Consider the following 23538-nt stretch of genomic DNA (forward strand, 5'->3'; position numbering starts at 1 on the left):
AACATGAACTTGACAATGCACTATACTCACAGGTATCGATCTTACACATTCATCTGTTAAAATAACATCTCAAAGGTAAAATATCCAGTTCGTTATCAAAACGTTGTTCAGCTTCATGATTGGTGCATTAAGCAGATGTGCATATGTAGATTAGGGTTTCATTGACCAATAAAATGCAATATAACTACATTATAGTCTTATTCTGGACAAAACAAAGGCAACAACACATAAAGAAATATGTTAAGTGGTCTGACTTAACACAGAGTACTTCAACAACGAAAATAAACATACTGAGTACTATGAAAATGAAATATAGACAACTAATAATTACAATTCTGAACTTTAGAGTTGCTATTCATATACTATTTAAATGCAAATTATTTTTTTTTGAAGTTTATCTGACCCATTCCAGCAACCAAAAATGCAAATTTAACTTGAAACCTTACAACAAAATATACCAAAACTAAATACACCTTTCTTTTTCCCAACATATGATCCACAACTCAGAGAAGTTTTGTAAATTACAATTAAGTATTTCAACGTTCATATATATTTTTTTCATTTTTTTAGGAAAATCACATTATTGTTATCATTTGGTCTTCACAAGAATTGGAAAATATATTTGGAAAACTTTTGCCCACTGCACTTTTTTAAAAACAGATTCACGATTATAATAGTAGTTAATTGAAATCAAAGAAATATATGCAATGTAATTCTAAATGCTGATACCTGAGGCAACAGCCAATGCTCTACTTGCAAAGATGGTTGCCACCAACAACAGTTCACTGGGAATTTACATAATATACAAAAACAAAAGAAACACACTATCCCAAAACTGAGGGCAGTCACACCAAATTGTTGAATATGGAGCTGTATATAGTTGAGGTATATGTGACATATTTTTGTCATTTTTACAGTCCATTCTTTTTCCATTTTTTTCTTCATATTTTAAATTTCATTCAGGTTATAAGTGACTTATGAAATATCATTCCACATATTTCAATAGAAATCTCCCCCCTTTGAGCACAGTAATCAAAAGCCTTTGATTTCACATACAAACATGTACACAATATATTTTCAACAAGCCTAAATATTACAAATACAAGTCAAAAGCCCTGAAACAATTTATTGCGTTCTTTGAACTGGACAAAAAAAATTATCAAAATCTTGGTCAAATTGAAAATAATCACTACCGTAGCCTTCAAATAGAAGTTCAGTAAAAGTTCTTGTTCCAGACAAGAATTCACTCCTCACATACACTAACCATGACACACCATTGTGCCAATAACTGATTCCATTATCCTCAGACTGTTTTCAGATTCACCCATATTCCATTAAGTTCTTCCCACCAACTTCCCTCCAAGCTTTGCAATAGCCCTGCTTCCCATCCACTTTCCATGCAAGCTACACTATCTGCCTGACTATGTAGTCTTCTTCCAACTAACATTTCTATCAAGGAATTCTGTAAGTTTTATTCCTTCGGAAACATTGTGTGAAAATTCAAATTGCTTTTGATCCCTTGCATTCTTTCTTGACAAATTTGGTCCTCTATGCCTAAACAGATCATTTACCAGCCCTTCCCATCAACACATGCCTTCATGTGACAACGACTGGATCTTCCCACAAAAATCTCTGACAAATGGAATGACTTCCCATCGCGAAGCTGTGTGTGTAACTGGAAGGATTACTAGCTCTTCCTCCATGATCCTCTCTATCTAAGTGGAAGGACCACTAGCCCTTTCTACTCATGATCCTGTCTAACTGAAAGGACCACTAGCCCTTTCTACCCATGATCCTGTCTCACTGGAAGGACCACCAGCCCTTTCTACCTGTGACCCTGTCTAACTGGAAGGACCACTAGCCCTTCCTGCAGTGATCCTATCTAACTGGAGGGTGTGCAAGCCCTCCTCACCGGATACTGTCACTGGAAGGACTACTAGTCCTTCTGACAATGTTACAGTTGCCTAATTCAGCTTGTTTTCAAGGCACATACTGAACACACCGAACTAATTCCATCCGTGGCTACAGACACCTGTAAACTATTTTATAGCTTATTGCTTGTATAGATTCTACTCAGTATTGACTGCTAGTATATCCCTCTCAGATCAGCTCCAAGTGTATTATGCATTTTGCACAATTATAGGCTTTTATAAAACTCAACCATAAAACCCTTGTTTTCTTTTGTATTTCCTAGTGTGGTGTCTTTGATTCTATTGCTAGTCTTGTCCTGTATTAAAAATCTTAATGTTGGTAATGAGAGTGGATAGGTTGAGTTTCAAATGTCTGATTTAGTACTTGAGTTGAATGACTCCAGCATTGCCCTGTTGCCCATCCATGTAGTAATCTCAGATAAAAACCTGTCCTATTTCTACAAACACATCCCCTTTGTATAAAGGTTACCCTGAGGTTTCTCTCTAATGGAGTCTCAATCATTCAGTTAAGGCATCCAGGCCCTACTTTGGAAGTGTTACACAGACAGAATTTAACATCTTCTCTGTCGTGATTCATTTGGAACAGTGCTAGTTTGCATGTTTGGCAAGTTGACATCACAACTGTAACTGTTGTTGCTATAGGAATTCTTTTTCAAGCTCTCCTATTGTTGGCTTCTTAGGAGGATTTTGGTTGTGCTGTACAAGAGGTAATGTGACATCTGCACTTTGACCTTCCATATCAACGTCCAACAGTGTTTTCCTATAATTTGGTGGTGAGGCTGACTGAGGTGAGAAACGTACCCTTTGGTAAGCATTTGCCTCACCAGCTTCTACCTTGGTTCTGTTTAGTGGCTTCTTGACACCTGAAAGAATCAAACAAGGCAAGTTTTCATTATTTGACCTTACAAAAAAGTTCACAGCTGGATTTCTTTCTCAATTTTGTATTGACAGATCAATTACATTTTCATAAACAAACATTATACAAAAGTTATAATAATTGAATGAAATGCTAGAAACAATATAAATACAAACTGTCTACAGTCTAGGTAATTTTACAAATGGGGTTACTTCATGTAAACTTCATAAAAGGTTGCCTCATTCTAACTCATTACACATTTTGTAACACTTCATTTGAGTTCTATCATAACAAAACATAAATATAATTTTGGTGTCATAATAACTGAAGTATTATGGCTGCCACTTCCTCTATCTGGAAGACTAACAACACAAAGAAGTCACTGAGAGAACTTGTCTCAAACAAAGAATTTGTTGTGCTGATTTGAATTACACCATGACAGAACACCATGACAGTGTTTTACAGTGCAAGTGTAGCATACTCTGGGTATTTGGAGGAGTGCTTGCAATGTTTTCTACAAATATACTTTTTAAGAGCATACCGAGTGAAAGTGGAGGAGAAAACACCACAAGCACAGGTGCAAATACCTCTGAGTACTACAATGGCACTCACATGGCATGGAGATCTGTTGCTATTATATATGTTTACTGAAACAACAAATTTCATAAAGATATACATGTGACGTGCACTCACACAATTTTGTGCACATGGAATGAACATGCTTCATTTACATACATGATTACATTTACACAATAACATTTTGTAACTATACTTACTGGTTGGTGTTCTACTTGGTGAAGCCTTGGCTGCGGCACTCGATGTTGAATACCTGGATGGAGAGGGGTACCTGGAGGGTGACTGGTACCTCGTCTTGGCTACCTGTGGCCTAGGTCTTGGCTGGATATCTAGGGTACGTGGCCTTTCTGGACCAAGAGCTTCTGGAGTCAGAACTACAGATAGAATACAATATCAGTTGGTTTAACTCATGATTATGTGAATAACACAAGACAAGTCAGCCATGGTAGTATTGGTATATTGTTACAAAAAGGACGTAGCAAAGATGTAATATTTTACACAAATTTGCCAAAGTAATACCCCATAGTTCTTGAATCTGGAGTTGACCGAATAGACAAATTCCACTCATAAATTGTAAATTTTACAATAATAATAGTTTTTTGTGTTTTTAATATTCAGTTTTTTTCTTGTAAGACAAGATTCTAAATTATACTAAAGACACACAGTTGTACAATTACAAATAAGAATACAAGATACATCATACATAATATTCAATTATACCAACTATACATAAGACTACAGTATATTATGGTAACAATAAATAATGATCCTTAACTTCTGAATGTTGTTTCAGTTTCCTTGCAGTGTATGCAACATGATATGCATTGTCTAAGCATATACATGTAGTAGAATTTTCTGCATACAACAGCTTTGTTCAAACTTACAAAATTTGTTTACTCTGATATCAAGGGCCTTGTCTTATTTATTTATTTATTTATCTATCGGATAACCAACAGGAGCTAGTCCCATTTATAGGCTCCTTTGATTCAGTGTTAGTGCAGAAGGAAACCGAAGTACCCGGGGAAAACCCTTATTGTATGGTAGAGTCCAACTGAACAACACTCTTCTTACTTACAGCGTGGTAAATTTAATCATACCCAGAATGGGTTCAAACTCTGATCACAGTGGTAAGAGACAAGTGGTTTAACCACTTGGCCACTGACAACCAAGTCAGTCTGATTACAGTTCTAAAAATACATGTAATAAACTCATTTGTATTTTTCCCTACCTAGCTATACAAACTGATATATAGGGGTAACAAATAAGAGAAAAGTTTGCAAGTTTGACAAACATGTGTAACATTATAAGTTACCTGTGCTACTTCTTCTTGGAGGAGGTGGAGGAGGGTCTCGCAAACCTGGTGACCGATCCGTTCCATTCCTTGGTGTACCAGTATCATCCCTTCGTGGTGATGGCACATAGATGGGGCTACTACTATCAGATGGGGTTCTCTTGTGTGAAAAACTGCTTGCACTCCCTTCTGATGATGTCCGTCTATGAGAGCGAACTGGAGGAGTTGGTGGCTGAGGTTTCTGGTTTTGTTGTTGCTGCTGTTGCTGCTGCTGCTGCTGCTGCTGCTGTTGTTGATGCTGCTGCTGCTGCTGTGCTTGGTTTATATGTTGTTGTAGCACTTGAGTTGCGTAATCATTAAATTTAAGGGTTTCTTCCTCATCCCTGTAAGTAAACGCAGCATTCTCTTTAACAGTTATTGGAGTCCTTGGGTGATCAAACACTGAGTACGATGAGTCCTGCTTCTTGTGCTCTGGTGAGGAATGTTCTGATGAGAGTGGTGACCCTTGTATCAGTCTAAGTGTAGACGATGCTGATGGTGTAGGCGATGCCCCTACCATATCAAAATTGACTTGGGAATTCCTCTTGGCAGAATCTACTTCAAATGCTGGTCTGTGCATTGGACTGTCCTCTGGATTTTCATCATCAGATATGGTCAGAGGACTAAAGCGATCCCTTTCTTTGTCTAATGCCCCACTTTGGTATATTTGAAGGTTGACTGTCCTAATGTCAAAACCGACTGCTACTGAGGCAAGGATTGCAGCTGCACCATACAGGCCTATGTTTGTCCGTTTTTTAGCTCTCTGTAATGTGTTACTTGGTGATCTGTCATCACCCTGTGGAATGTCTTTCCAATGCTTAGGCATCCCAAGCTCCTCGGGCCATTCATCATCTTCAAATTCTGTAGGAAATGTAGCAAAAGAACAGCTCAACATATGTACGCTAAACGTGTCTATTAAAGGCTCAGTTCGGATTAGGATCAACATTTACGTGTTAAAAACAGTTGTCCAGCAGGCAACCTACACAATAAATTGGTCATGAACAAAAGAACCATCCTCTATAATCCTATATAATATGGCTCCACTGATAAGATAAACACTTATGTGAGAAAAACAATACTACGGTACTGACAACAATAACAATCTTTATTCACCCATTGTTGATAAGTTGGCAAATGAGCAGCACCCTAGTGCACTAGTTTTGAAAAGCAGGAGGAAACTAGAGTAAATGGATCATAACCTGTGTTGTTTGGCAGGGTCAAACTGAACATCATCCTTCTTACATACAGACCTTGTTAATTTTCAATCAAAACCAGTCATCACCAGGCAAGTTCCAACCCAGACTGCAGAGGTAAGAGGTGTATGAGCTAACCACTCGACCATCGACAACCCCTGGAACACTGAGACACTGGCATTGAAACCCTAGCTTTTGAATGAGTGCATTAATGTGTTTGGTACAGTATTTTTTTCATCTATATACCACCACTATTAGACTTTTCATATACATGTATATACACAACTTGTTGTATTATGATATACTTGTATACTGCATATAGTTCTACTTTATCATAACAGTGATATTTCACATACCAGCTTCCTGTACACAGCTAAAGACCGGCGTTGGCCCATAACTCCTGAGTGTTTTACCAAGATTTGGGGCACTGGTTGACCACTGAAGGTTACCACCATCAGAAAATGAACGCATCTTAGCAGCTTGCCTTCGTTTCTCCTTCTCCTTCTGATGGACACTACTAGGCCCCCAGGTCTTGCCTTTTACCTGAGGTTTGAAATTAGGTGGTACTACAGGGAAAAGAAGAAACAAATGAAAATAATAGCATGTTTACAATCATGACAATACAACACACATACACTATTGTAAACCCAGTTTAATATACCTAATCATGATCTGCTTTTCCCCCAATGTAAGTTTAGCCATCTTTCCAGTCAGTTTCCAGTCAAAAGAACATGTAAGTCAAAATGGGAACAAATCATGTCAGTTCAAATAAGACAAATGGTTGTCAATATTGGTAATGAAAATTTCAGAAAAAATACTAAAGATATACTAAAGAGATATGTTTACATACCTTACTAGATGAAGTTAACTTTAATAGTATCACAATATGTCCAAATACCATACTTCCTTGTCAGTTACTTCAAACATATATATCAATAGTCTAGGCTTGGGGCTGATTTACATTTAATGCTATTGCCCTTTGTCTAGCGAGGTACTGATTTACAAGCTATTAGATTTGGCAAAGGACTGATTTACTTACATGCTATTGCCCTCAGTCTAGGCAAGGGACTGGCTGGAGGACTTTCAGGTGTATTTGGTAATCTAACACTTCTCCTTTCAGGAGTTGGAGATGGTCGAACTGTTATCTTGTGTTGGAAATCTGGAAGGATTAAAAGTTGGAAAATTGGCATTGTAATAACAACGTCATAAACAGAGCTGTATGGCGGCTATGTATGCTAGTATGACACCATGTTAATTTGCTGCCTGGGATGCTAGTCTGGAACCATACATGTATCTGTTACAAGACACTTTGGTGTTTTTATCTATACACTCCACGACAAGAGCTTTATTCTGGGGTCATTACTCCTCACTTGTACATACATTGAGTGAATGACCTACAATTACATGGGCATTTACCTTCTTTTTTTTTTTTTGAGGGGGGGGGGGGGGGGGGGGGGCTACCAGTATGATATTTGTCACAGGTACATGTGAATACCATACTTTATCAAAAGCACAATTGTCCTGTTGTTATTGTGCCAAAATGGTCATCCATCTTGCAAAATCATTGATTCACAGGTTTACAAGTCAAACTCTTGAAACCACAAATACTATACTGTAAGTTTTCTGTATTTTTCATAAAGTTTGAAAACATTGGTATTAAACTGAATGTGAGAAATTTAGAAATACATGTGATATATATATAATGACAACTTTTATTTATACTGGATAGTTCTTGCAGCATATATAAGGATTTATCTCCCAAGAACTTCAGTGAGGGCTGCCCTCATAGATTCAGTGTTAAAATCCTAAATCATCGAGTATATTTTCTACCAGGATTTCTGGCAATTGTCTTTTAGAAATCTGGTTTCATCTGGAGACCTGAAAAGACCTTATATCCTAAATAAGGTACTACCATCATAGTAACGACAGAAAGCTGCCATGTGACAATGTCAGGAATGTGTATAAGTTCCAAACTACAGCTATTTGTCTAATAAATGGACTTATGTCAGCTTTTTTTGGTGGAGCTGCTCCACTCACTTCCTGTTGACAACATTCTTGTGGTTTTTCTAAAATGGACAAGTAAGATTGATCCTTATTGAAAACAAATGGACATGGGAACACACACACTACATGTATATATGTGTGGTCAGTTTATCCTTAATATCATTGAACTCTCCACAACCATGAACTTTCACTGCTTGGCCTACATCTTTCAAAGTAGGTTTCAATGCTATTTTGGTATAAATCCAATGATAGAACTAAAGGGATTTTAAATTTTCAAAAAGTAAATGGCAATAAAATGAATTTGAAGATTCAATTTTGCTATCATAGGGATTAAACAGATGAATTTGTGGTTGGTAATAGAATATTTTAGATAGTTGGTACATCAACTATGATATTTATTAAATTGAGTAAAATATGACAAATCCTATTTTTGTGACTAGCACACTGTATATGTTATATTTCTTGTAAGTAATCCTTAAATTTGAAGTATTCTGAGGAATATTGCATTTTCATTATTTTTGGATGAAATACACTACTAACTTATGTATAATGTGAAAGAAATATGCAAATGAAAATAACAAAACCATGTCTGGCCAGGAATAAATTTGATCAAATTGTTTCTGCAATAAAATTCAGATTAAAATTACATCAAGTCTGTGGATCTCACAACTGCCTGACATTATAAACTTCCTTTATGGTGAAAAGTAGTAAAATAGTAAAAGTAGGTCAAAGCTACCCAATTCTTCAGGATATCTTATCTCTTTCTCTCCCTCAAAATTAATGGTGAAATTTTTCCTAAAAAATCTTCCTAATTAGGGAGTTCTAAATTTAGATATAAAAATGTCAAATGTTATATACAACAAAAAGGACACTCAAACATGCCTATCTCTTGTTAGGGCTTCAATTTCTGACAAATCTGCACAGCTAGCAGTACAGCAGTCTTTTCATCAGCATGGCAAATCAGAGAATGACTGCGAGTTTCAATTATTTGGGTAAATCTGTTCAGAATCATTGAAAGGTTTAATAGTTGAGCAAAGAACACTGTGAAGTCTCTAGGGTGATGATATTTCAATACTCAAGGAGAACAACTCATGAATGAACAGTTATACAATAACAAGTGTGAACATTCAGTGTTCTCAAGGGAACCAACCAACATCTTATAATAAGGCATGAGAATAAACTAATGATGTTGAGGTGTCTTCTTTTCAGTCAATCTTACATATGCAGTGATGTAAGGAATAAGTCGTAGACAACCACTCTTACAGCTGAAAAAGCTGTGATACACGAGTGTGAGTGGGTGGGGGAGGGGGTGGGTGTTTTTTTTACCTGACCTCTGACAATTATGTACTCTTGCTGTTGTATGTTCTGAAGTAAATCATGTCACCTATCTGTAGGTAAACTTGTTCTTTATTCTATACATACATGCACAATGTATGACATCATAACCACAGTGTAAACATGAAAAAATAAAATTGAGTATGGACTTAATCTTTAGGATGTACGACATCAAGAATAAGTCGTTATACATAACAAAAGTGTCCCAATAAATGCTTCAGTCATAGCTATTGTTGCCTTAGAAGTAGTTTACTCAGAACACTTTGTAACTTACTTTGTCAGAATTATATTACCTGCAGCTACATGACATGTCAATTGTGTTTGAGAGTGAAAGCTTTTTTCTGCAATGGCCTACGGCAATGCTCAGTGTAACTTACCAGAAGGCATACTGATTCTCTTTGCACCATCTTTCTTTAACTTGAGCCTACTTTTCTTGAACTTGCCCTTGCGTTTCTTAGGGGTAGGCTTCTCTTGCTCTTGTTGTAATATCATGATATTTAGTTCACGTTCTAGCAGATCAATCTCTCGCTCAGCAAGCTCCTGTTCTCGTCTCTTGAGAAATTCCTCTTGATATTTCTGTTGGATAGCAGCTCTGGACAGCTCTTCTTCTCTTGACCGCAACTCCTGAAAAGATGATTGACAAGACACAAAAAATTGGCTATTGGATGGCAGAGAAACAGTCTATCAGAGACAATGATTGCACCCATTTCCAACTGTCCCTCTGTGCAATGTCTGTTGAGGCCAAATTAAACCATGCTCTTTTGATGTTATATTTCATAATCATCGAAAACAGTTTCAACATTCTACACTTTTGCTTGATTTTCACTCTTGTGAAACATTGTTCAATTAAAACTTACACTTCTTACATATGGAAAACAACCCTACCTTCTCTTTCATCTTGAGTTCATTGAACATTTCTTCGATCTCTTGTCTCCAAGTTTCTTGCATTGAATGGAATGATTCTTGAGGTGTGTTGATAAATGCAGAATCAGCGATTTCATTGAGCTGGTCCAGGATCTCTCTGAATGAAGGTCGTTCGTGTGCATCTGCATTCCAGCAATCTATGACAACAAAAAGTGGTGTCATTCATCATTAAACCATAAAATATCATAGATGTGCTGCCAACATCTAACAATGACAGTCACATAAGAAAGTGTCAATGATATATAAAGTCTACAAAAATCCACACTTGAAATTCAAATAGTTTGCAAATGTTGTCATGAATTTAATATTTCAATGCCATGAACACCTAGAAAACAACAGACAACAACTAAAGTAACATATACTTAGATACACTATTTTATCATCACTTTCAAGGGAGAACATGTCCTTTTTTCAATAAATTCCACTCCAACTCATTACATAGACATTTCACCTTGTCCTGTATTTTAAGTTCAGTAAAACAACCAAAGTGAGGAAAAGATGTTAAAATGCAGTCCTACAAACAGTCTCAGACAGACACAGACACAGACATAGACACAGACACAGACACAGACACACATACATCGATGATTTGGATTCCTTTCTTTTTGCATATTGTATTCAGTGACTTACCCTCCATAATTCTTGAAAAAGGTAATGGACATGTAGAAGGTATAGGCAGTGTTAATTTATTGACAGCAACACCGTAGGCCACGGCTAATCCATCAATCCCTTTGTAAGGAAGTTCACCCGTTAGTAGTTCCCATAGTAATACTCCGTAACTAGAAGAAGAAAGGTAAGGAGAGAACAACAAAATAAGGAAATGAATAACAGGTCCTATGAATGTACATGTACATAGCATCTAATCCTGTCCACGCATGGACTCTATGTACCTGTACATAGCATCTAATCCTGTCCACGCATGGAATCTATGTACATGTACATGGCATCTAATCCTGTCCATGCATGGAATCTATGTACATGTACATAGCATCTAATCCTGTCCATGCATGGAATCTATGTACATGTACATAGCATCTAATCCTGTCCATGCATGGAATCTATGTACATGTACATAGCATCTAATCCTGTCCACGCATGGAATCTATTTACATGTACATGGCATCTAATCCTGTCCATGCATGGAATCTATGTACATGTACATGGCATCTAATCCTGTCCACGCATGAAATCTATTTACATGTACATGGCGTATAATCCTGTCCATGCATGGAATCTATGTACATGGCATCTAATCCTGTCCATGCATGGAATCTATGTACATGGCATCTAATCCTGTCCATGCATGGAATCTGTGTACATATACATGTATCTAATACTGTCTATGCATGGAATCTATAATACCTGTACATAGCATCTAATCCTGTACATGCATGGAATCTATGTACATGTACATGGCATCTAATCCTGTCCATGCATGGAATCTATGTACCTGTACATAGCATCTAATCCTGTCCATGCATGGAATCTATGTACATGTACATGGCGTATAATCCTGTCCATGCATGGAATCCATGTACATGATGATGTCTATGGCATCTGAACCAGTACAAAAATATACAATCTTTGGGTATACTTTGCTTTCTTTTCTTTTAGAGTAAACTCCTTCTAATGTCACAATTTGGCAATTCTGTATTTATTTATTTATTTATTTATTTATATATTTATTTATTATCTACTTCTTCTCCTAAATTAGATAATTGGCTTGGTAAAAGGGAAAATAACATATGATTATGAACACAGACCTATTTAAGATATTGAATCTCCTGATGGCTAATGGTACAGAGCTCATGCTATACCAAAATTACAGTATTTGGGGCAGTTGTTCTGATGCCCAGATGGTAACATTTCAAAACAGGTGTGTATTGAATAATTTGTGTCAGCAGTGATTCCATTTGCCTTTAACACAGTGTTGCAATATACATGATCAGTGAAGTATGACATTTCTGCAGTGGTATGTGAATTTTCAAAAATTTATAAATATTTATAAATGAAAGCACAGATAAACAACATATGTCTTGGCCAATACTGTGCCTCAAGGGTTATTTATTGTTTATAGCTTGTCCAAGTAAAAACTTGTCATTTCTTTTGGCATACATATACGTGGCTGAACTACGTTTATGTCTTGTGTTGCACACCTCTGCAAGTGTTAAGGTGTATGTACTAGTGTGAGGAAAGAGTGGCACATAGTTGGCTGACACCTGTCAATTATGTATAACATTCCCTACTATATTGTAATTCTGCCTACTACTGAAGTCATTCCCCTTGATAAGTCCTGGTACATCATGCACATATTAACCTAGATCCCATCATCTTGGGAGTTAGCAGTATTAACATTTACCTGTTATCATTTTATAACCACATTTAACATATTTCACATAGCTGGAGATTTAGCAACTAAGTTGTCTGCAACCTCTTCATTGTCTACACTCTACATGTACAAAATGTATGTATGGTGCCAATGTGATTTGAAATAATGGACCCCTAGTAAAATCACACTGACTTTATATGTAACGCTAATGTACGACTTACTTATTATTCATATAACAAGAGACTGTTGATCAGACATATAATTTTTACACAAAATACCTATAAATTTTTAATTGTGATAGAACACTACATCATAACATGTATCATTTGGCCAAGAACAAATTTAAATGGCTTCTAATAACAGTGCATTCACACAAAATATCAATGCTGTCGGCACTTTCATTGAAGACGAAGACATAAAAACTGACTGACACACAGCTGAACTATAGGCTCTGCATCATTGATAGAGCAGCTAATAAAAAATGATAGCTATGAATTGATGTTTTCTACATTCCCTTTCAAAAGACAAGAATTGTTGTGTTTGAGTCAGTAAAGTCTTTTTCAATTATCTATATTACCTGCATCACTGTCTTGACAAACACCTGTTAGTATTTTATCTCTGCTTTGTTATATTCATCCTTACATAAAACTGTCCCCAGGTTATATATTCTACACATCCAGTTTTTATGTATGATTAGTTGATTACTAGTAATACAATTTGTAATATTAAATGTGCATCGGTAAATTCAAACACAAAAAGGCTATTTAAAAATATCTCAAATAATTTATCAAACAACTCTCACATACATTGTCCTTACTGACATGATTGTGAGGGGGTTATTTTATCATCTACCTAACTTTTGCAATTAATGTTTTAAAAATGTCCAATGGGACATGCAAAAATAAGATTACACAGTGTGGAAATCTGTTTGTAGTGTTCTGTTACATGGTTTATGTGTTTTCTCAACGTTCGCCACTCTCATTGTACAACCCTGGTCTACAAAACTCAGTACTCCGGCTATGGAAATAAGTAATGTGCAATGGATAGCTGTTCACCAACTAAGAGTTTCTTACCTCCAAACATCGCTACCCTTTGAAAATGTAGATGCCTTGATGACCTCTGGGGCCATCCAAGCATAGGTCCCTGCCGCACTCATACGGGTAGTCTTGTAGATTTCTCTTGCTAAGCCAAAGTCAGTGATCTTCAAAGTCTTATTGCTCAGATCAGTATTGTCTAGTTTCTCGCTAAGTAGAACTGCAAGATAAAAATGTGAAAAATGTAGTTGATTTTTATTCTTGTACAATCTATAATTACCAGCATTCTCATATTTGTATTTCACCACACTGATATCGCCATACTGGATGTGTAAAATAAATCATTTAACAATATCTATTTGTGCTGTACATTTGTATGTGTGTTGTATAATTTAGCTGTATCAGCAGCAGTGTCTATTTTGTCTACAAATAGATGTATGTGTGTGAGTGCTCTTGCTATTTATTATACAAAATAGTTATCCAAAACGAACAAAGACATGCCAGTGGTTGCATTGTATAGAAGGAATCTGACATGAACCAAGAAAAAGATGGATGGCTGTTCTTCCTGTCACATACTTTCACAATATGACATCGCATACATATCTATTTAGAATTGTTGAGCTGGTGATTGTGATGAGGGTTTATTCCTTGGTGCAACTCTTGAAGGTGTAGTGTTTCATTTTTGTAAGTTTTACACTTCTTCAGTGAACCTCAAATGTTTTTCATTTCTGCAGTATAACTCAGTCAGTGTGCCCTCCAAGCCAATTTGATGCACCATTGGCATTGAATCTTATGTACAGCAATTTCTCGTGACCAACCATATTTTAGTGTTCCCCATTTCTTATGGTGTGATGACTCACAAGAAATTCTGGTTCTGATCATTTTGATTTCATGACAAAATATTTTGTCTTTGACACACCAGTCACTGTCGCATATACAATATAATTCATTGACACAATTATTTGGGATGTATAAGGGAAGGCAGCCACACTAGGTGTTTTACAAAAACTTCCATCACTTTGCAGATTATGATTGTTGCCAATATTACCCTTTGACATCTTTCATAGTTTTTTGCCATCTTGAGTAAAGGGTCAACACATTTTAATATAGAGTTACAGTAACTACATACCAATAAACATTTGAAGTCTTACATTTTAACCCTGATAAAATAGATTTCCTGTTACATGTAAATAAAGTTTCAAATAATGTACTATACATGTGAACTGTATGACACTTTTTATTTAATGTCAAAAAACGTTCATCCTTTGCAACATTCAATATATATTGTCTTGAGTGACTAGGAGTAGGATCACTTCAAATACAAATTTTACACAATTTTCACACTTCATATAAATGAATCCATCCAAAAAATCATGAGTTAGCCAGATGGGAGCACTATTGGTACATTTTGATGAGGTCAATGCTTTGATTGGATCACCAGGGAAATGAAAGGGAGACCAGTCAACAACAGAAACTGTAATCTAATACATCTACAGGCCAGCACATGTTAGCACAGGTCAGTCTGTGATTGTGAGAAAACTTGTGAAGTAAATGTGGTGGGCAGACAACTTTTCTTTCAGCTGGTGCCACAGTGTGATAACTGCCTATAACTTCATTAGACTTGTCCAGGGTATAAATCTACTTTGGCTGCAAATGACAACATAGAAGGCAACCTCCATCATTATATGCACAAGAATATTGGACTTTGGAAGAAAACATAATTTTTCAATGTTTTGGCAAAAACATGGTTACTTTAAGTGTACAATACAGGAAATTAAAAAACAATTACAAAATGTACATTAGGAGTGCCTGACTATCAAAATGAAAACACGAGATGTCTAGACATTTGAAATAAATAATTCAATTCTAAGATTTGTTTGGTTTCTGAAAGCACTATCAGCAACAGCCACCAAATAGTGTAACTGTGGATGAAAAATAATATCTCTGGACACTAGAAATAACAAATTACTTCTAACACTTGTTAGGAAGGGTAATTAGTGTTAAACTCCTGTGACTTTTATATAAACAGTGGTAAATTGAGTACAGCTGGAACATTCAACAAGTTTCACACAAGCATACACAACAGTCTGCATGCTGTTGTTTTTTTCAGGAATATGCAATTGTATCGGACTAAAAAGAAATAGTAATAATCCAATAGCAGAATAAAAGAACATATATGAATCAAAGGAATGTAATTCAGACACTGACACAATGAAAATATAAAAGACCTCCTGGGTAATAAATTCCACAGAATATGTGTGTATCACACTATCAATTCAGAATACATGGGTCACATTGAATGGTGACAGTACTGATACAGACAAAATACAAATCTGGTGAAAACAGCTTTACAGATTATAGTTTCATTCTTTGAAATATTGTATTTTGTAATTTCCCTTAGACAGCTGTTCTGACATTTAACACACAGATATGATACAGCTTTGACTTTGCCATAATCATAATGTATGTTTTGACCTACTTTGCTGTATTATATTGAAAGCAGGCATGATAAGTTTAAGTGTACTTAGGTATAAGATCAAAGAACAACTGACAGCATGATACAACAGTAAGATAATAATAAGGACAACAGTATCCTGGTAGTTGTGGAATGAGTGCCACCTCATGCTCCAATCACTAGTATTACAAGAGTATCATATGTTTGGTAGATCAAGTGAACAATGTGCTGCCATATGATTTATTTTGTCAGGACACTGGGCCGTTTGTTTTGACAGCTTCTTTTTACCAGACATATTTCTTGTTTCAATGACATATAACTATGAACATACATGTGAGTATGTTTAATACAGGTCTTAAAAGCTGTTCCACTTGACGTATGCAACAACATCTAAGAAGGAATTATGACCGATATTGCATAGTTGCTTTTGTTTGCCAAAACTTTTTTCGTTGATAAAGTTGAATATTGCAATATGAAAAGCTGTGTCAGCTTAAAAAGTACTGTTAAGTGTTATTAACAATAACATATTCCACAATTTCTCAATATTTTAATGAATATTTTTTAAAAGCTTTTGATCAAAACTGGCACTATCAAAACATCTGTCATATCAGAAACATTCACAAGACTCACTCCAACAGTAAAAGAATGTCGGTTATATAAAGTCAGCTCTATTATATTGTGATTATTTTTAGCTGAAAACTGAAGGAATCCTACCTCTGTATTACAAATTTAGCAGTCACATAATGTGAACACTAATACAGTCTCACCACATACATATGTACACTATCTGTGATTGCAAAACACACAAGGGGTTTGGTGCAGCCAACTAATCAAGCAATGTATTAACAAACGTTATCTACAGTTAGCTACATGTATATTACCAGTATGTCATTTCATATACATTCAATCGTAACAGGTTTTTGTAGGTGGTCGATATTGTGGTGCCATGTTGTTCATTATGAAGCTTGTCTCCACAATGTTGTCCTGTGGTGTTATAGTATACTACAAAATGGAATTACATTACTTCAGTCATTTAAAGGACAAATGCAATCGTAAAACCATATGTTTAGCTCTGTGTCCTAGAGTTAAAATTATCAAGGAAAAAGTAGAGTTGACATGTAAATACAGGAAGAAATGAATAGGTAAGCAAGTGTCCTGCTCAATTTATCATAACTTACTGATGGTTATGTGATAAACTAATTACCTTGGGTACTGGAGCAAATTATTTTAAGATAATTTGCATATTTTTATTTTCTATTCTCTGTTTATTTGATAAATGAAAATACACCCATTATTTTTTTTCATCATTGGCATAAACTCTGAAATGCAAAAAAAAAACCCTCCAAATGCCAACTTTTTGAGTTAGTGCAGGATACTACAAGATGCTCATAATTTATTCATACTGCAGTCTTATTTATTACTTCTCCTGGTCAAAGGTTATGACAGTCATGCAAATTTGAGGTGAAAAGAATACATTCTGTATTACTGATATCTACCTGTATCTGATTTAGATACTTCAATCACCTCTAGATCAGATTTATGTGTAGTATTCTATCTTCCAATCCTTCATATACACATTTTTGTTCAAAATTTATGGTAAACCAGCAATTCATCACTGGTGAACTATAACATTTTGTACAATAGCTCCTTACTATGTCACACATGGCTAACGCTTGATTTTGGACAAGTGGTTGGTAACCTAATGGTCTCCACATTATTCTATTGTCCACTATTGTTTGTTTTTCAACTTGTTGCTGTGACACAAATGCTGCCAGTTATTTTTATCAGTTTTAACATACAAATGAAAAGGGTTCACACGTTTCATTCCTGTTAAAATAAATGTTATACACCTCTTTCAATCTTATGTCTACCCGTGACATAAAGAAACCCGACTTATTTGTGAAATTTGTCAGTATGGACAATGTTTGTTTTTGATACTGAATCTTGGATATCATCAGCCCTTCAAGTTCTTTTTACTGTAATGTACTAACTGTCGGTTTTTTATTGACAAGTTGCCCACGGTTTGCTTGAACCCCAAGTCTTGCCAGCTTTACTGTATTACCAACAAATATGACAAATCAGTTGGAGGTAAATGTCAATGATTGAAAAGGGAACAAATATTGTCAAAAATAATAGCTTTCAGTTTGGAAAATATGATTTCAACTTTTATTCTGAATGCCAACAATAAAACTAGGTTTATACCAAGATCTGACCTGTTCCTTTTTCAGTGTGAATTCATTGTTAATTGATTTGGGCAGTAATGCACATTCAGGTATATTGTCAATGGAATCTCTAAGGGTCTATTGTACATTCTTAATACTGAATACACTACTACGGTAAGTTCAATACAGTCCAATTGTGAATAGTGCATTGATGTTCCAATGCCTATATTTGACCTGACACTGTGACAATTGACTATTCCAAAATGGCGATATACTTAATATAAAACTTTATAAAACTTTTTCTTTTCATTATAGGTTTGACTTTTTTTCAAACAGTATCAAGATGAGCATGCATCTCTAAAAATATTTCACTAACTTTGGTTTCCTCCACAGCATAATACAAGGCCTATCAATTTGTAATAATTCAGTGAAAAATTTATGTTAAGTTGTTGTGTAGTATTGGGGTCAATGTGGACATTTTTGAAACGAGAGAAAAAATATATTTCATCTTTATTCTCATTCAAAATGGCTATTAAAACTTCACATATCACTGTGTCTAAATAGAAAGACTGAAATTATGATTCTTTTAGGGGAAAAGGGAGTATATCCATGTATGTGTATATTGCTGAGAAACGAGAAGACAAATACCCCATTATTTGTACAGGTCTGAAATCACTGTCAGTATCATTATATCTTTTGATTATTACACAAATTAATTCCTATTTTGTGGTGTAAGCTTCATAACAGGGAAGATGGTAAAACACTTTTCAAGTGCCGACCAAAAATCTATTTCTGTACACCACTTTGGGTTTCACTCTGACATAAATAAAGGTCTTCACTGCCAACTTTTTAACTTCTTCTACTGTGATTATTGTTAGCAACGCAATGGTCAAGGACAAAGCACACATGCAGCACACCTGAGTGATTCTAAATAAATTGAATTAGCAATTGCTGCACAGTGACTTGTGTGATTTTATGCATTTTGTCTACATACATAGTGCCCTTCTAAAATAATTCCACACATGCAGCCATTCTATGAGCAGTAAATAGAATGATTTTCATACACAGCCTCTACGTGAACAAATTCCATTTATGTAGTTGACATTTGTAAATTATAGTCCCTACTTCTATTGATGTTGAAATACTGTAAATTATTGATAAGTAAACTTGGGTAAAAACGATTATTCACGAAGATTGACATTAACAAAGGCACCTTTATGAAGATTCCTGACTGGGATAAAAATGGTGGGAATGTGTGAAAATTCCTTGTTTTGTTTTAGTGTGCTGCACTAAAACCCAGGTGTGCCTAAAATATTGGATTGGTTCATACCTACGTAGGTTGTTGTACTCTATACATCTATAGGAACAATAACACATGTACAAGATAACAATAGACAAGCTATAAATTGTACAGTATAATAAATAAGACTTGAGTATTTATCCTCCACACCATGGCCAGTATACTCTGACCTTTACAGTGGAAAGCCACCTTCCTGATGACAACATTACAATGATTTAGGTATCATAACACAGAGTGACACTAAGTTGGCAACAATCCGGAAACTGTTGTTATGATGCCTGTCTATTTTATAGAAAACCTATCAGACAGTCTAAATCTGGTTGTAACTTAGGCAGTATGCCAGCAACATAATCTACAAAACTAGTGCTTGTATTTTCTGAATATATTAGAAATGTATAGATAACTAGTTTCTATGCACGCACGTCAATTGAGATTTATACTACATGTTATTGATGTCAGTATGTAAGTATATGAATAGTTGCAAGTGATTTGATATAATATCATGTTTAATTGAGCAATTTGATATCAATTGTGGAGCAGTGACTGTGCTTCACCCTTGCAATCTGCATAGGAGATATAAATCAATCATTTAATATCATACATATCAACTTTAGTTATTATCATAGAATCATAGCCAAGGGGGCTCCCTACATGGATTGGTGCTATCTACAGAGAGCACACTGTATTGCATATTAATGTACTGTACTACGATATACCAATTTGAATTATATCTACAGATTTAATATGAGCATATACAGAATGAGAATTCATGCAGTGTCATGCCATGCCAGGATTGCTAAGGTTACAATGAAATGGCACTTTCATAAATCATTGCATGGAAACTTGACAGCGCAGATTAGTTCAATTCTCTTTCAATTTATCTGTCATTTTAAACAATTTTATTATCACAAGAAAATATGAATATCAATGTTTCAGTATACAATATTATATAAAATATGACAAAGATTTATCTGTTTCCACAAATTTGTCATAAATTCAATTCAAACCTTTACCTACAAATTACACATTTATGCAAAGCAACAAAACAGTAGCAAATAACAGACTGCCTCTGAACTCATAACTAATACAATATTGATGGGGGACAAGTATTATCAGTTCAAAAGCTCTACTGCATTTGATTACCTATGTTATCAACATATAATATATTAGCATTCAAAAATATAGATAACATACATACACATACATAAATACACACACACACACACACACACACACACTATATATATATATATATACAAACATATACATGTACATATATATGTGTGTGTGTGTGAGTGTGTTTGTATACTGACAACAATGTATACATGTATATATATACATATATATATATATATATTACAAATTCTGTCACCAACTATTGTCATATATATATACATATATATGTTAACAGTTTATATATACACATATTATATACATGTATATATAATCTCCATTGTATGTTTCATTGCTATTATTAACCATATATTCTATGCCTTACCAAGGACTTATGTGGTTTGACCCTATGAAGTTGTGGTACAGACAAAGGCGATAATGTTGAGTTGTCCTTGGTGCAATCATTACAGGGACCTTGGAACACATACATATTTATGTATACAATGACATGTACATTGTTAAATGAATGTCATTTTGTGATGACTGATGGTGTGTTGTAAGTCATCCTTCATACTTCACATCATATAATAGCTTGACCAACAAGCAGTACCAATATACAATGTGCTATATATATATATATATATATACATGCATCTCAGTTTCCCCCAGTCTAATAATCCTTAAATAACATTATAAAATTACAGACAATCTTACTTAAATAAAATAGTAATTTTAACACACATAAGCATCAAAATAATTTAGTGTTATCAACAGCAGTGAAATCATTCAAATCTTTACAACTTCATATATGATCCTAGTTTAGCTTTCTAGATCAGTAGCTAATCATGTTAGACTTTACAAACAGTTTGAGACAATGCTAAATATTCAATAATTTCACTTTCTAAATTAGCATCTAAATAAAATTATCAGGCAAAGTACCTAAACTGGATAAACCACAGCTCTGTATTTTTACATGCACACATGTAGCTTGTACATGGTTCGTACATTGTACATCTCAATAAGATGAATTCCCAACAGTCAGTATTGAATTGTTTATTTCCCAAGATAAAAAGGGATAAATATGTACATATGAAACTTTGAAAGAAAGAAATTAAGGATCATACATATAGTATAATGAGGGTTACAGAAATAGTTCTGTCTGAAATAATCTAGTCAGAAACCCTGAAATGACTTTTTCAGTCCTGTGGATTTTAACATCAGCTACTGCCACTTTCTGCAATATAAATCATCTACAGACAGCCATTTTGACTTATTCAGGCTGACAATTGAATTGCTGGATAATTGTAGTTTCCAACATTTGATGGTTGATCATCTCAGATTTCATAAATATCCTTTTTCATGATTTTCCAGAAGTACCTTCAAATTTCAATGAAGGGTTTCAGAGCTTTCCAGTAGTATGTGGACACTGGTATTAGTAATGATGATGATGAGCTGTTTGTATTTCTACAAGTAGGAGTAGTTGTACTGTAGTGTTATACTAATATTGTAAGCTGACATGGTGCTGGCACCAAGACACAACTTGTCTTTGTAATCTTGCCTTGCGCTGTGATACTTGATCCATACAACACACAGTTCACATAAAGGTCATCTTAACCTCCACATGCACATGTACAAGTACGTTGGCTTCTTGCATCTGATCATTCTTGCATATGTACTGAACTTACTTAAAGAGATAATTTTGTACTATTAAAAGGTTTACACAAAGTGAAGGATAGTGCTACAGTAGGTACAATGTAAAGAGTTGAATTCAAGCTGTGGATTCAAGCCAGGGAGTTGAACTGATATATTGGAGAGCTGTGTAGTGTGAGATGACTCAACATAAATCTGATTCATACCACTAACCATGAGTAACTACTGCTATAGACTTGCATGTATGTATGGCTAAAGTTAGACCTACAAGAAACTACATCTACCCCCTCCTTTTGACAAATGTGTACAACATAAATGTACCTGTTTAAAACAGGTCAACCAATGCTATGTTATTATCACTCCCACATCGTTAACATTGTTAGAATTCTTAGCTGTCAAAATTGGCAGACAGACTTAAAACCCCTTGTGAAATTAGACACATTTGGCTGTGTCCCATGGGTTGCACCACATAAACAGCTACATGAATGACATGCATATACTTCATTTAGCACCTTTGAAAATTTGCTGACCACATCTAAATTAGGTCACATCCTTTACTCATTGTTTGCTTTGCAGGTTACCATTGATGTTGGGTGAAGAAAAACACAACCTCAAATGCTGTGTTTACTGTACAAATAGCCAAAGATGTATTCCTGCACTACCTGGTGTATCAATACTGTAGGGGGGGGGGGGGGGGTACCACACATTACAAGTACGACATGGCATGAATGTTAAAACATGTACATGTACATGTACAAACAATTAACTTCCAAAACTTATTCTCCTTCTCTGCAATTTTCAGGGTTTTCTTTTAAAGTAAACATACACATGTTAGGACAAGCTTATGAGTTCTGCTGATCGATCAGCTGTTTAAAAAAAAAAGTCTGCTTGTTTTTTCTACTTGAGCCTGATTATTGTCCAGGTAGGTAGGCAACAAAAATACATCTAGGTCCCTCACCTGTACATAAAATGTTATGTACCCATACTTCAAAAGAAAGTCTGCCTGTTATTTAAATAGAGTTTGCAAATATATATTGGGTCATCTGAGAACCACACATGGCGCCATTTACATTATTTGTACCTAGAAGCCTACATATTTGTACTTCTATGGTAACCCAGACCCCTATACAGAATTCTGACAGACCATATATTTAGAAATGACAATATAATAATAAATTCTGGTGTCTAGACACCCACATACAAGTGTATGTTAGCAAGTGCTTGTACAGTCTTACAATATGGTCAATTTTGATTCACTCTTCTAACAATATATGTACATGTATATTGCCCTTCATTCATTCTATCATTGTATGAGTGTGTACAAAATGTGTATGTATAATAATTGT

General features: G+C 35.0%; 1 protein-coding gene across 1 annotated transcript in view; it reads right to left on the reverse strand.

Moving 5' to 3' along the window:
* Positions 1–644: 644 nt before the first annotated feature.
* LOC144449856 (mitogen-activated protein kinase kinase kinase 9-like) overlaps positions 645–23538 on the reverse strand; it is a 40777-nt gene continuing 17883 nt past the window's right edge. Inside the window, exons 2-11 of the mRNA XM_078140415.1 lie at positions 13552–13732; positions 10780–10928; positions 10111–10286; positions 9603–9849; positions 6926–7045; positions 6243–6452; positions 4952–5554; positions 4676–4891; positions 3555–3737; positions 645–2794 (exon numbers count right to left, since the gene is read on the reverse strand). Coding sequence (XP_077996541.1) covers positions 2568–2794; positions 3555–3737; positions 4676–4891; positions 4952–5554; positions 6243–6452; positions 6926–7045; positions 9603–9849; positions 10111–10286; positions 10780–10928; positions 13552–13732 — 2312 coding nt within the window. The 3' untranslated portion in view covers positions 645–2567. The remainder of the gene's footprint in view (positions 2795–3554; positions 3738–4675; positions 4892–4951; positions 5555–6242; positions 6453–6925; positions 7046–9602; positions 9850–10110; positions 10287–10779; positions 10929–13551; positions 13733–23538) is intronic.

Source organism: Glandiceps talaboti, chromosome 2, assembly GCF_964340395.1.
Source record: "Glandiceps talaboti chromosome 2, keGlaTala1.1, whole genome shotgun sequence".
NCBI classification, from domain to species: Eukaryota; Metazoa; Hemichordata; class Enteropneusta; family Spengelidae; genus Glandiceps; species Glandiceps talaboti.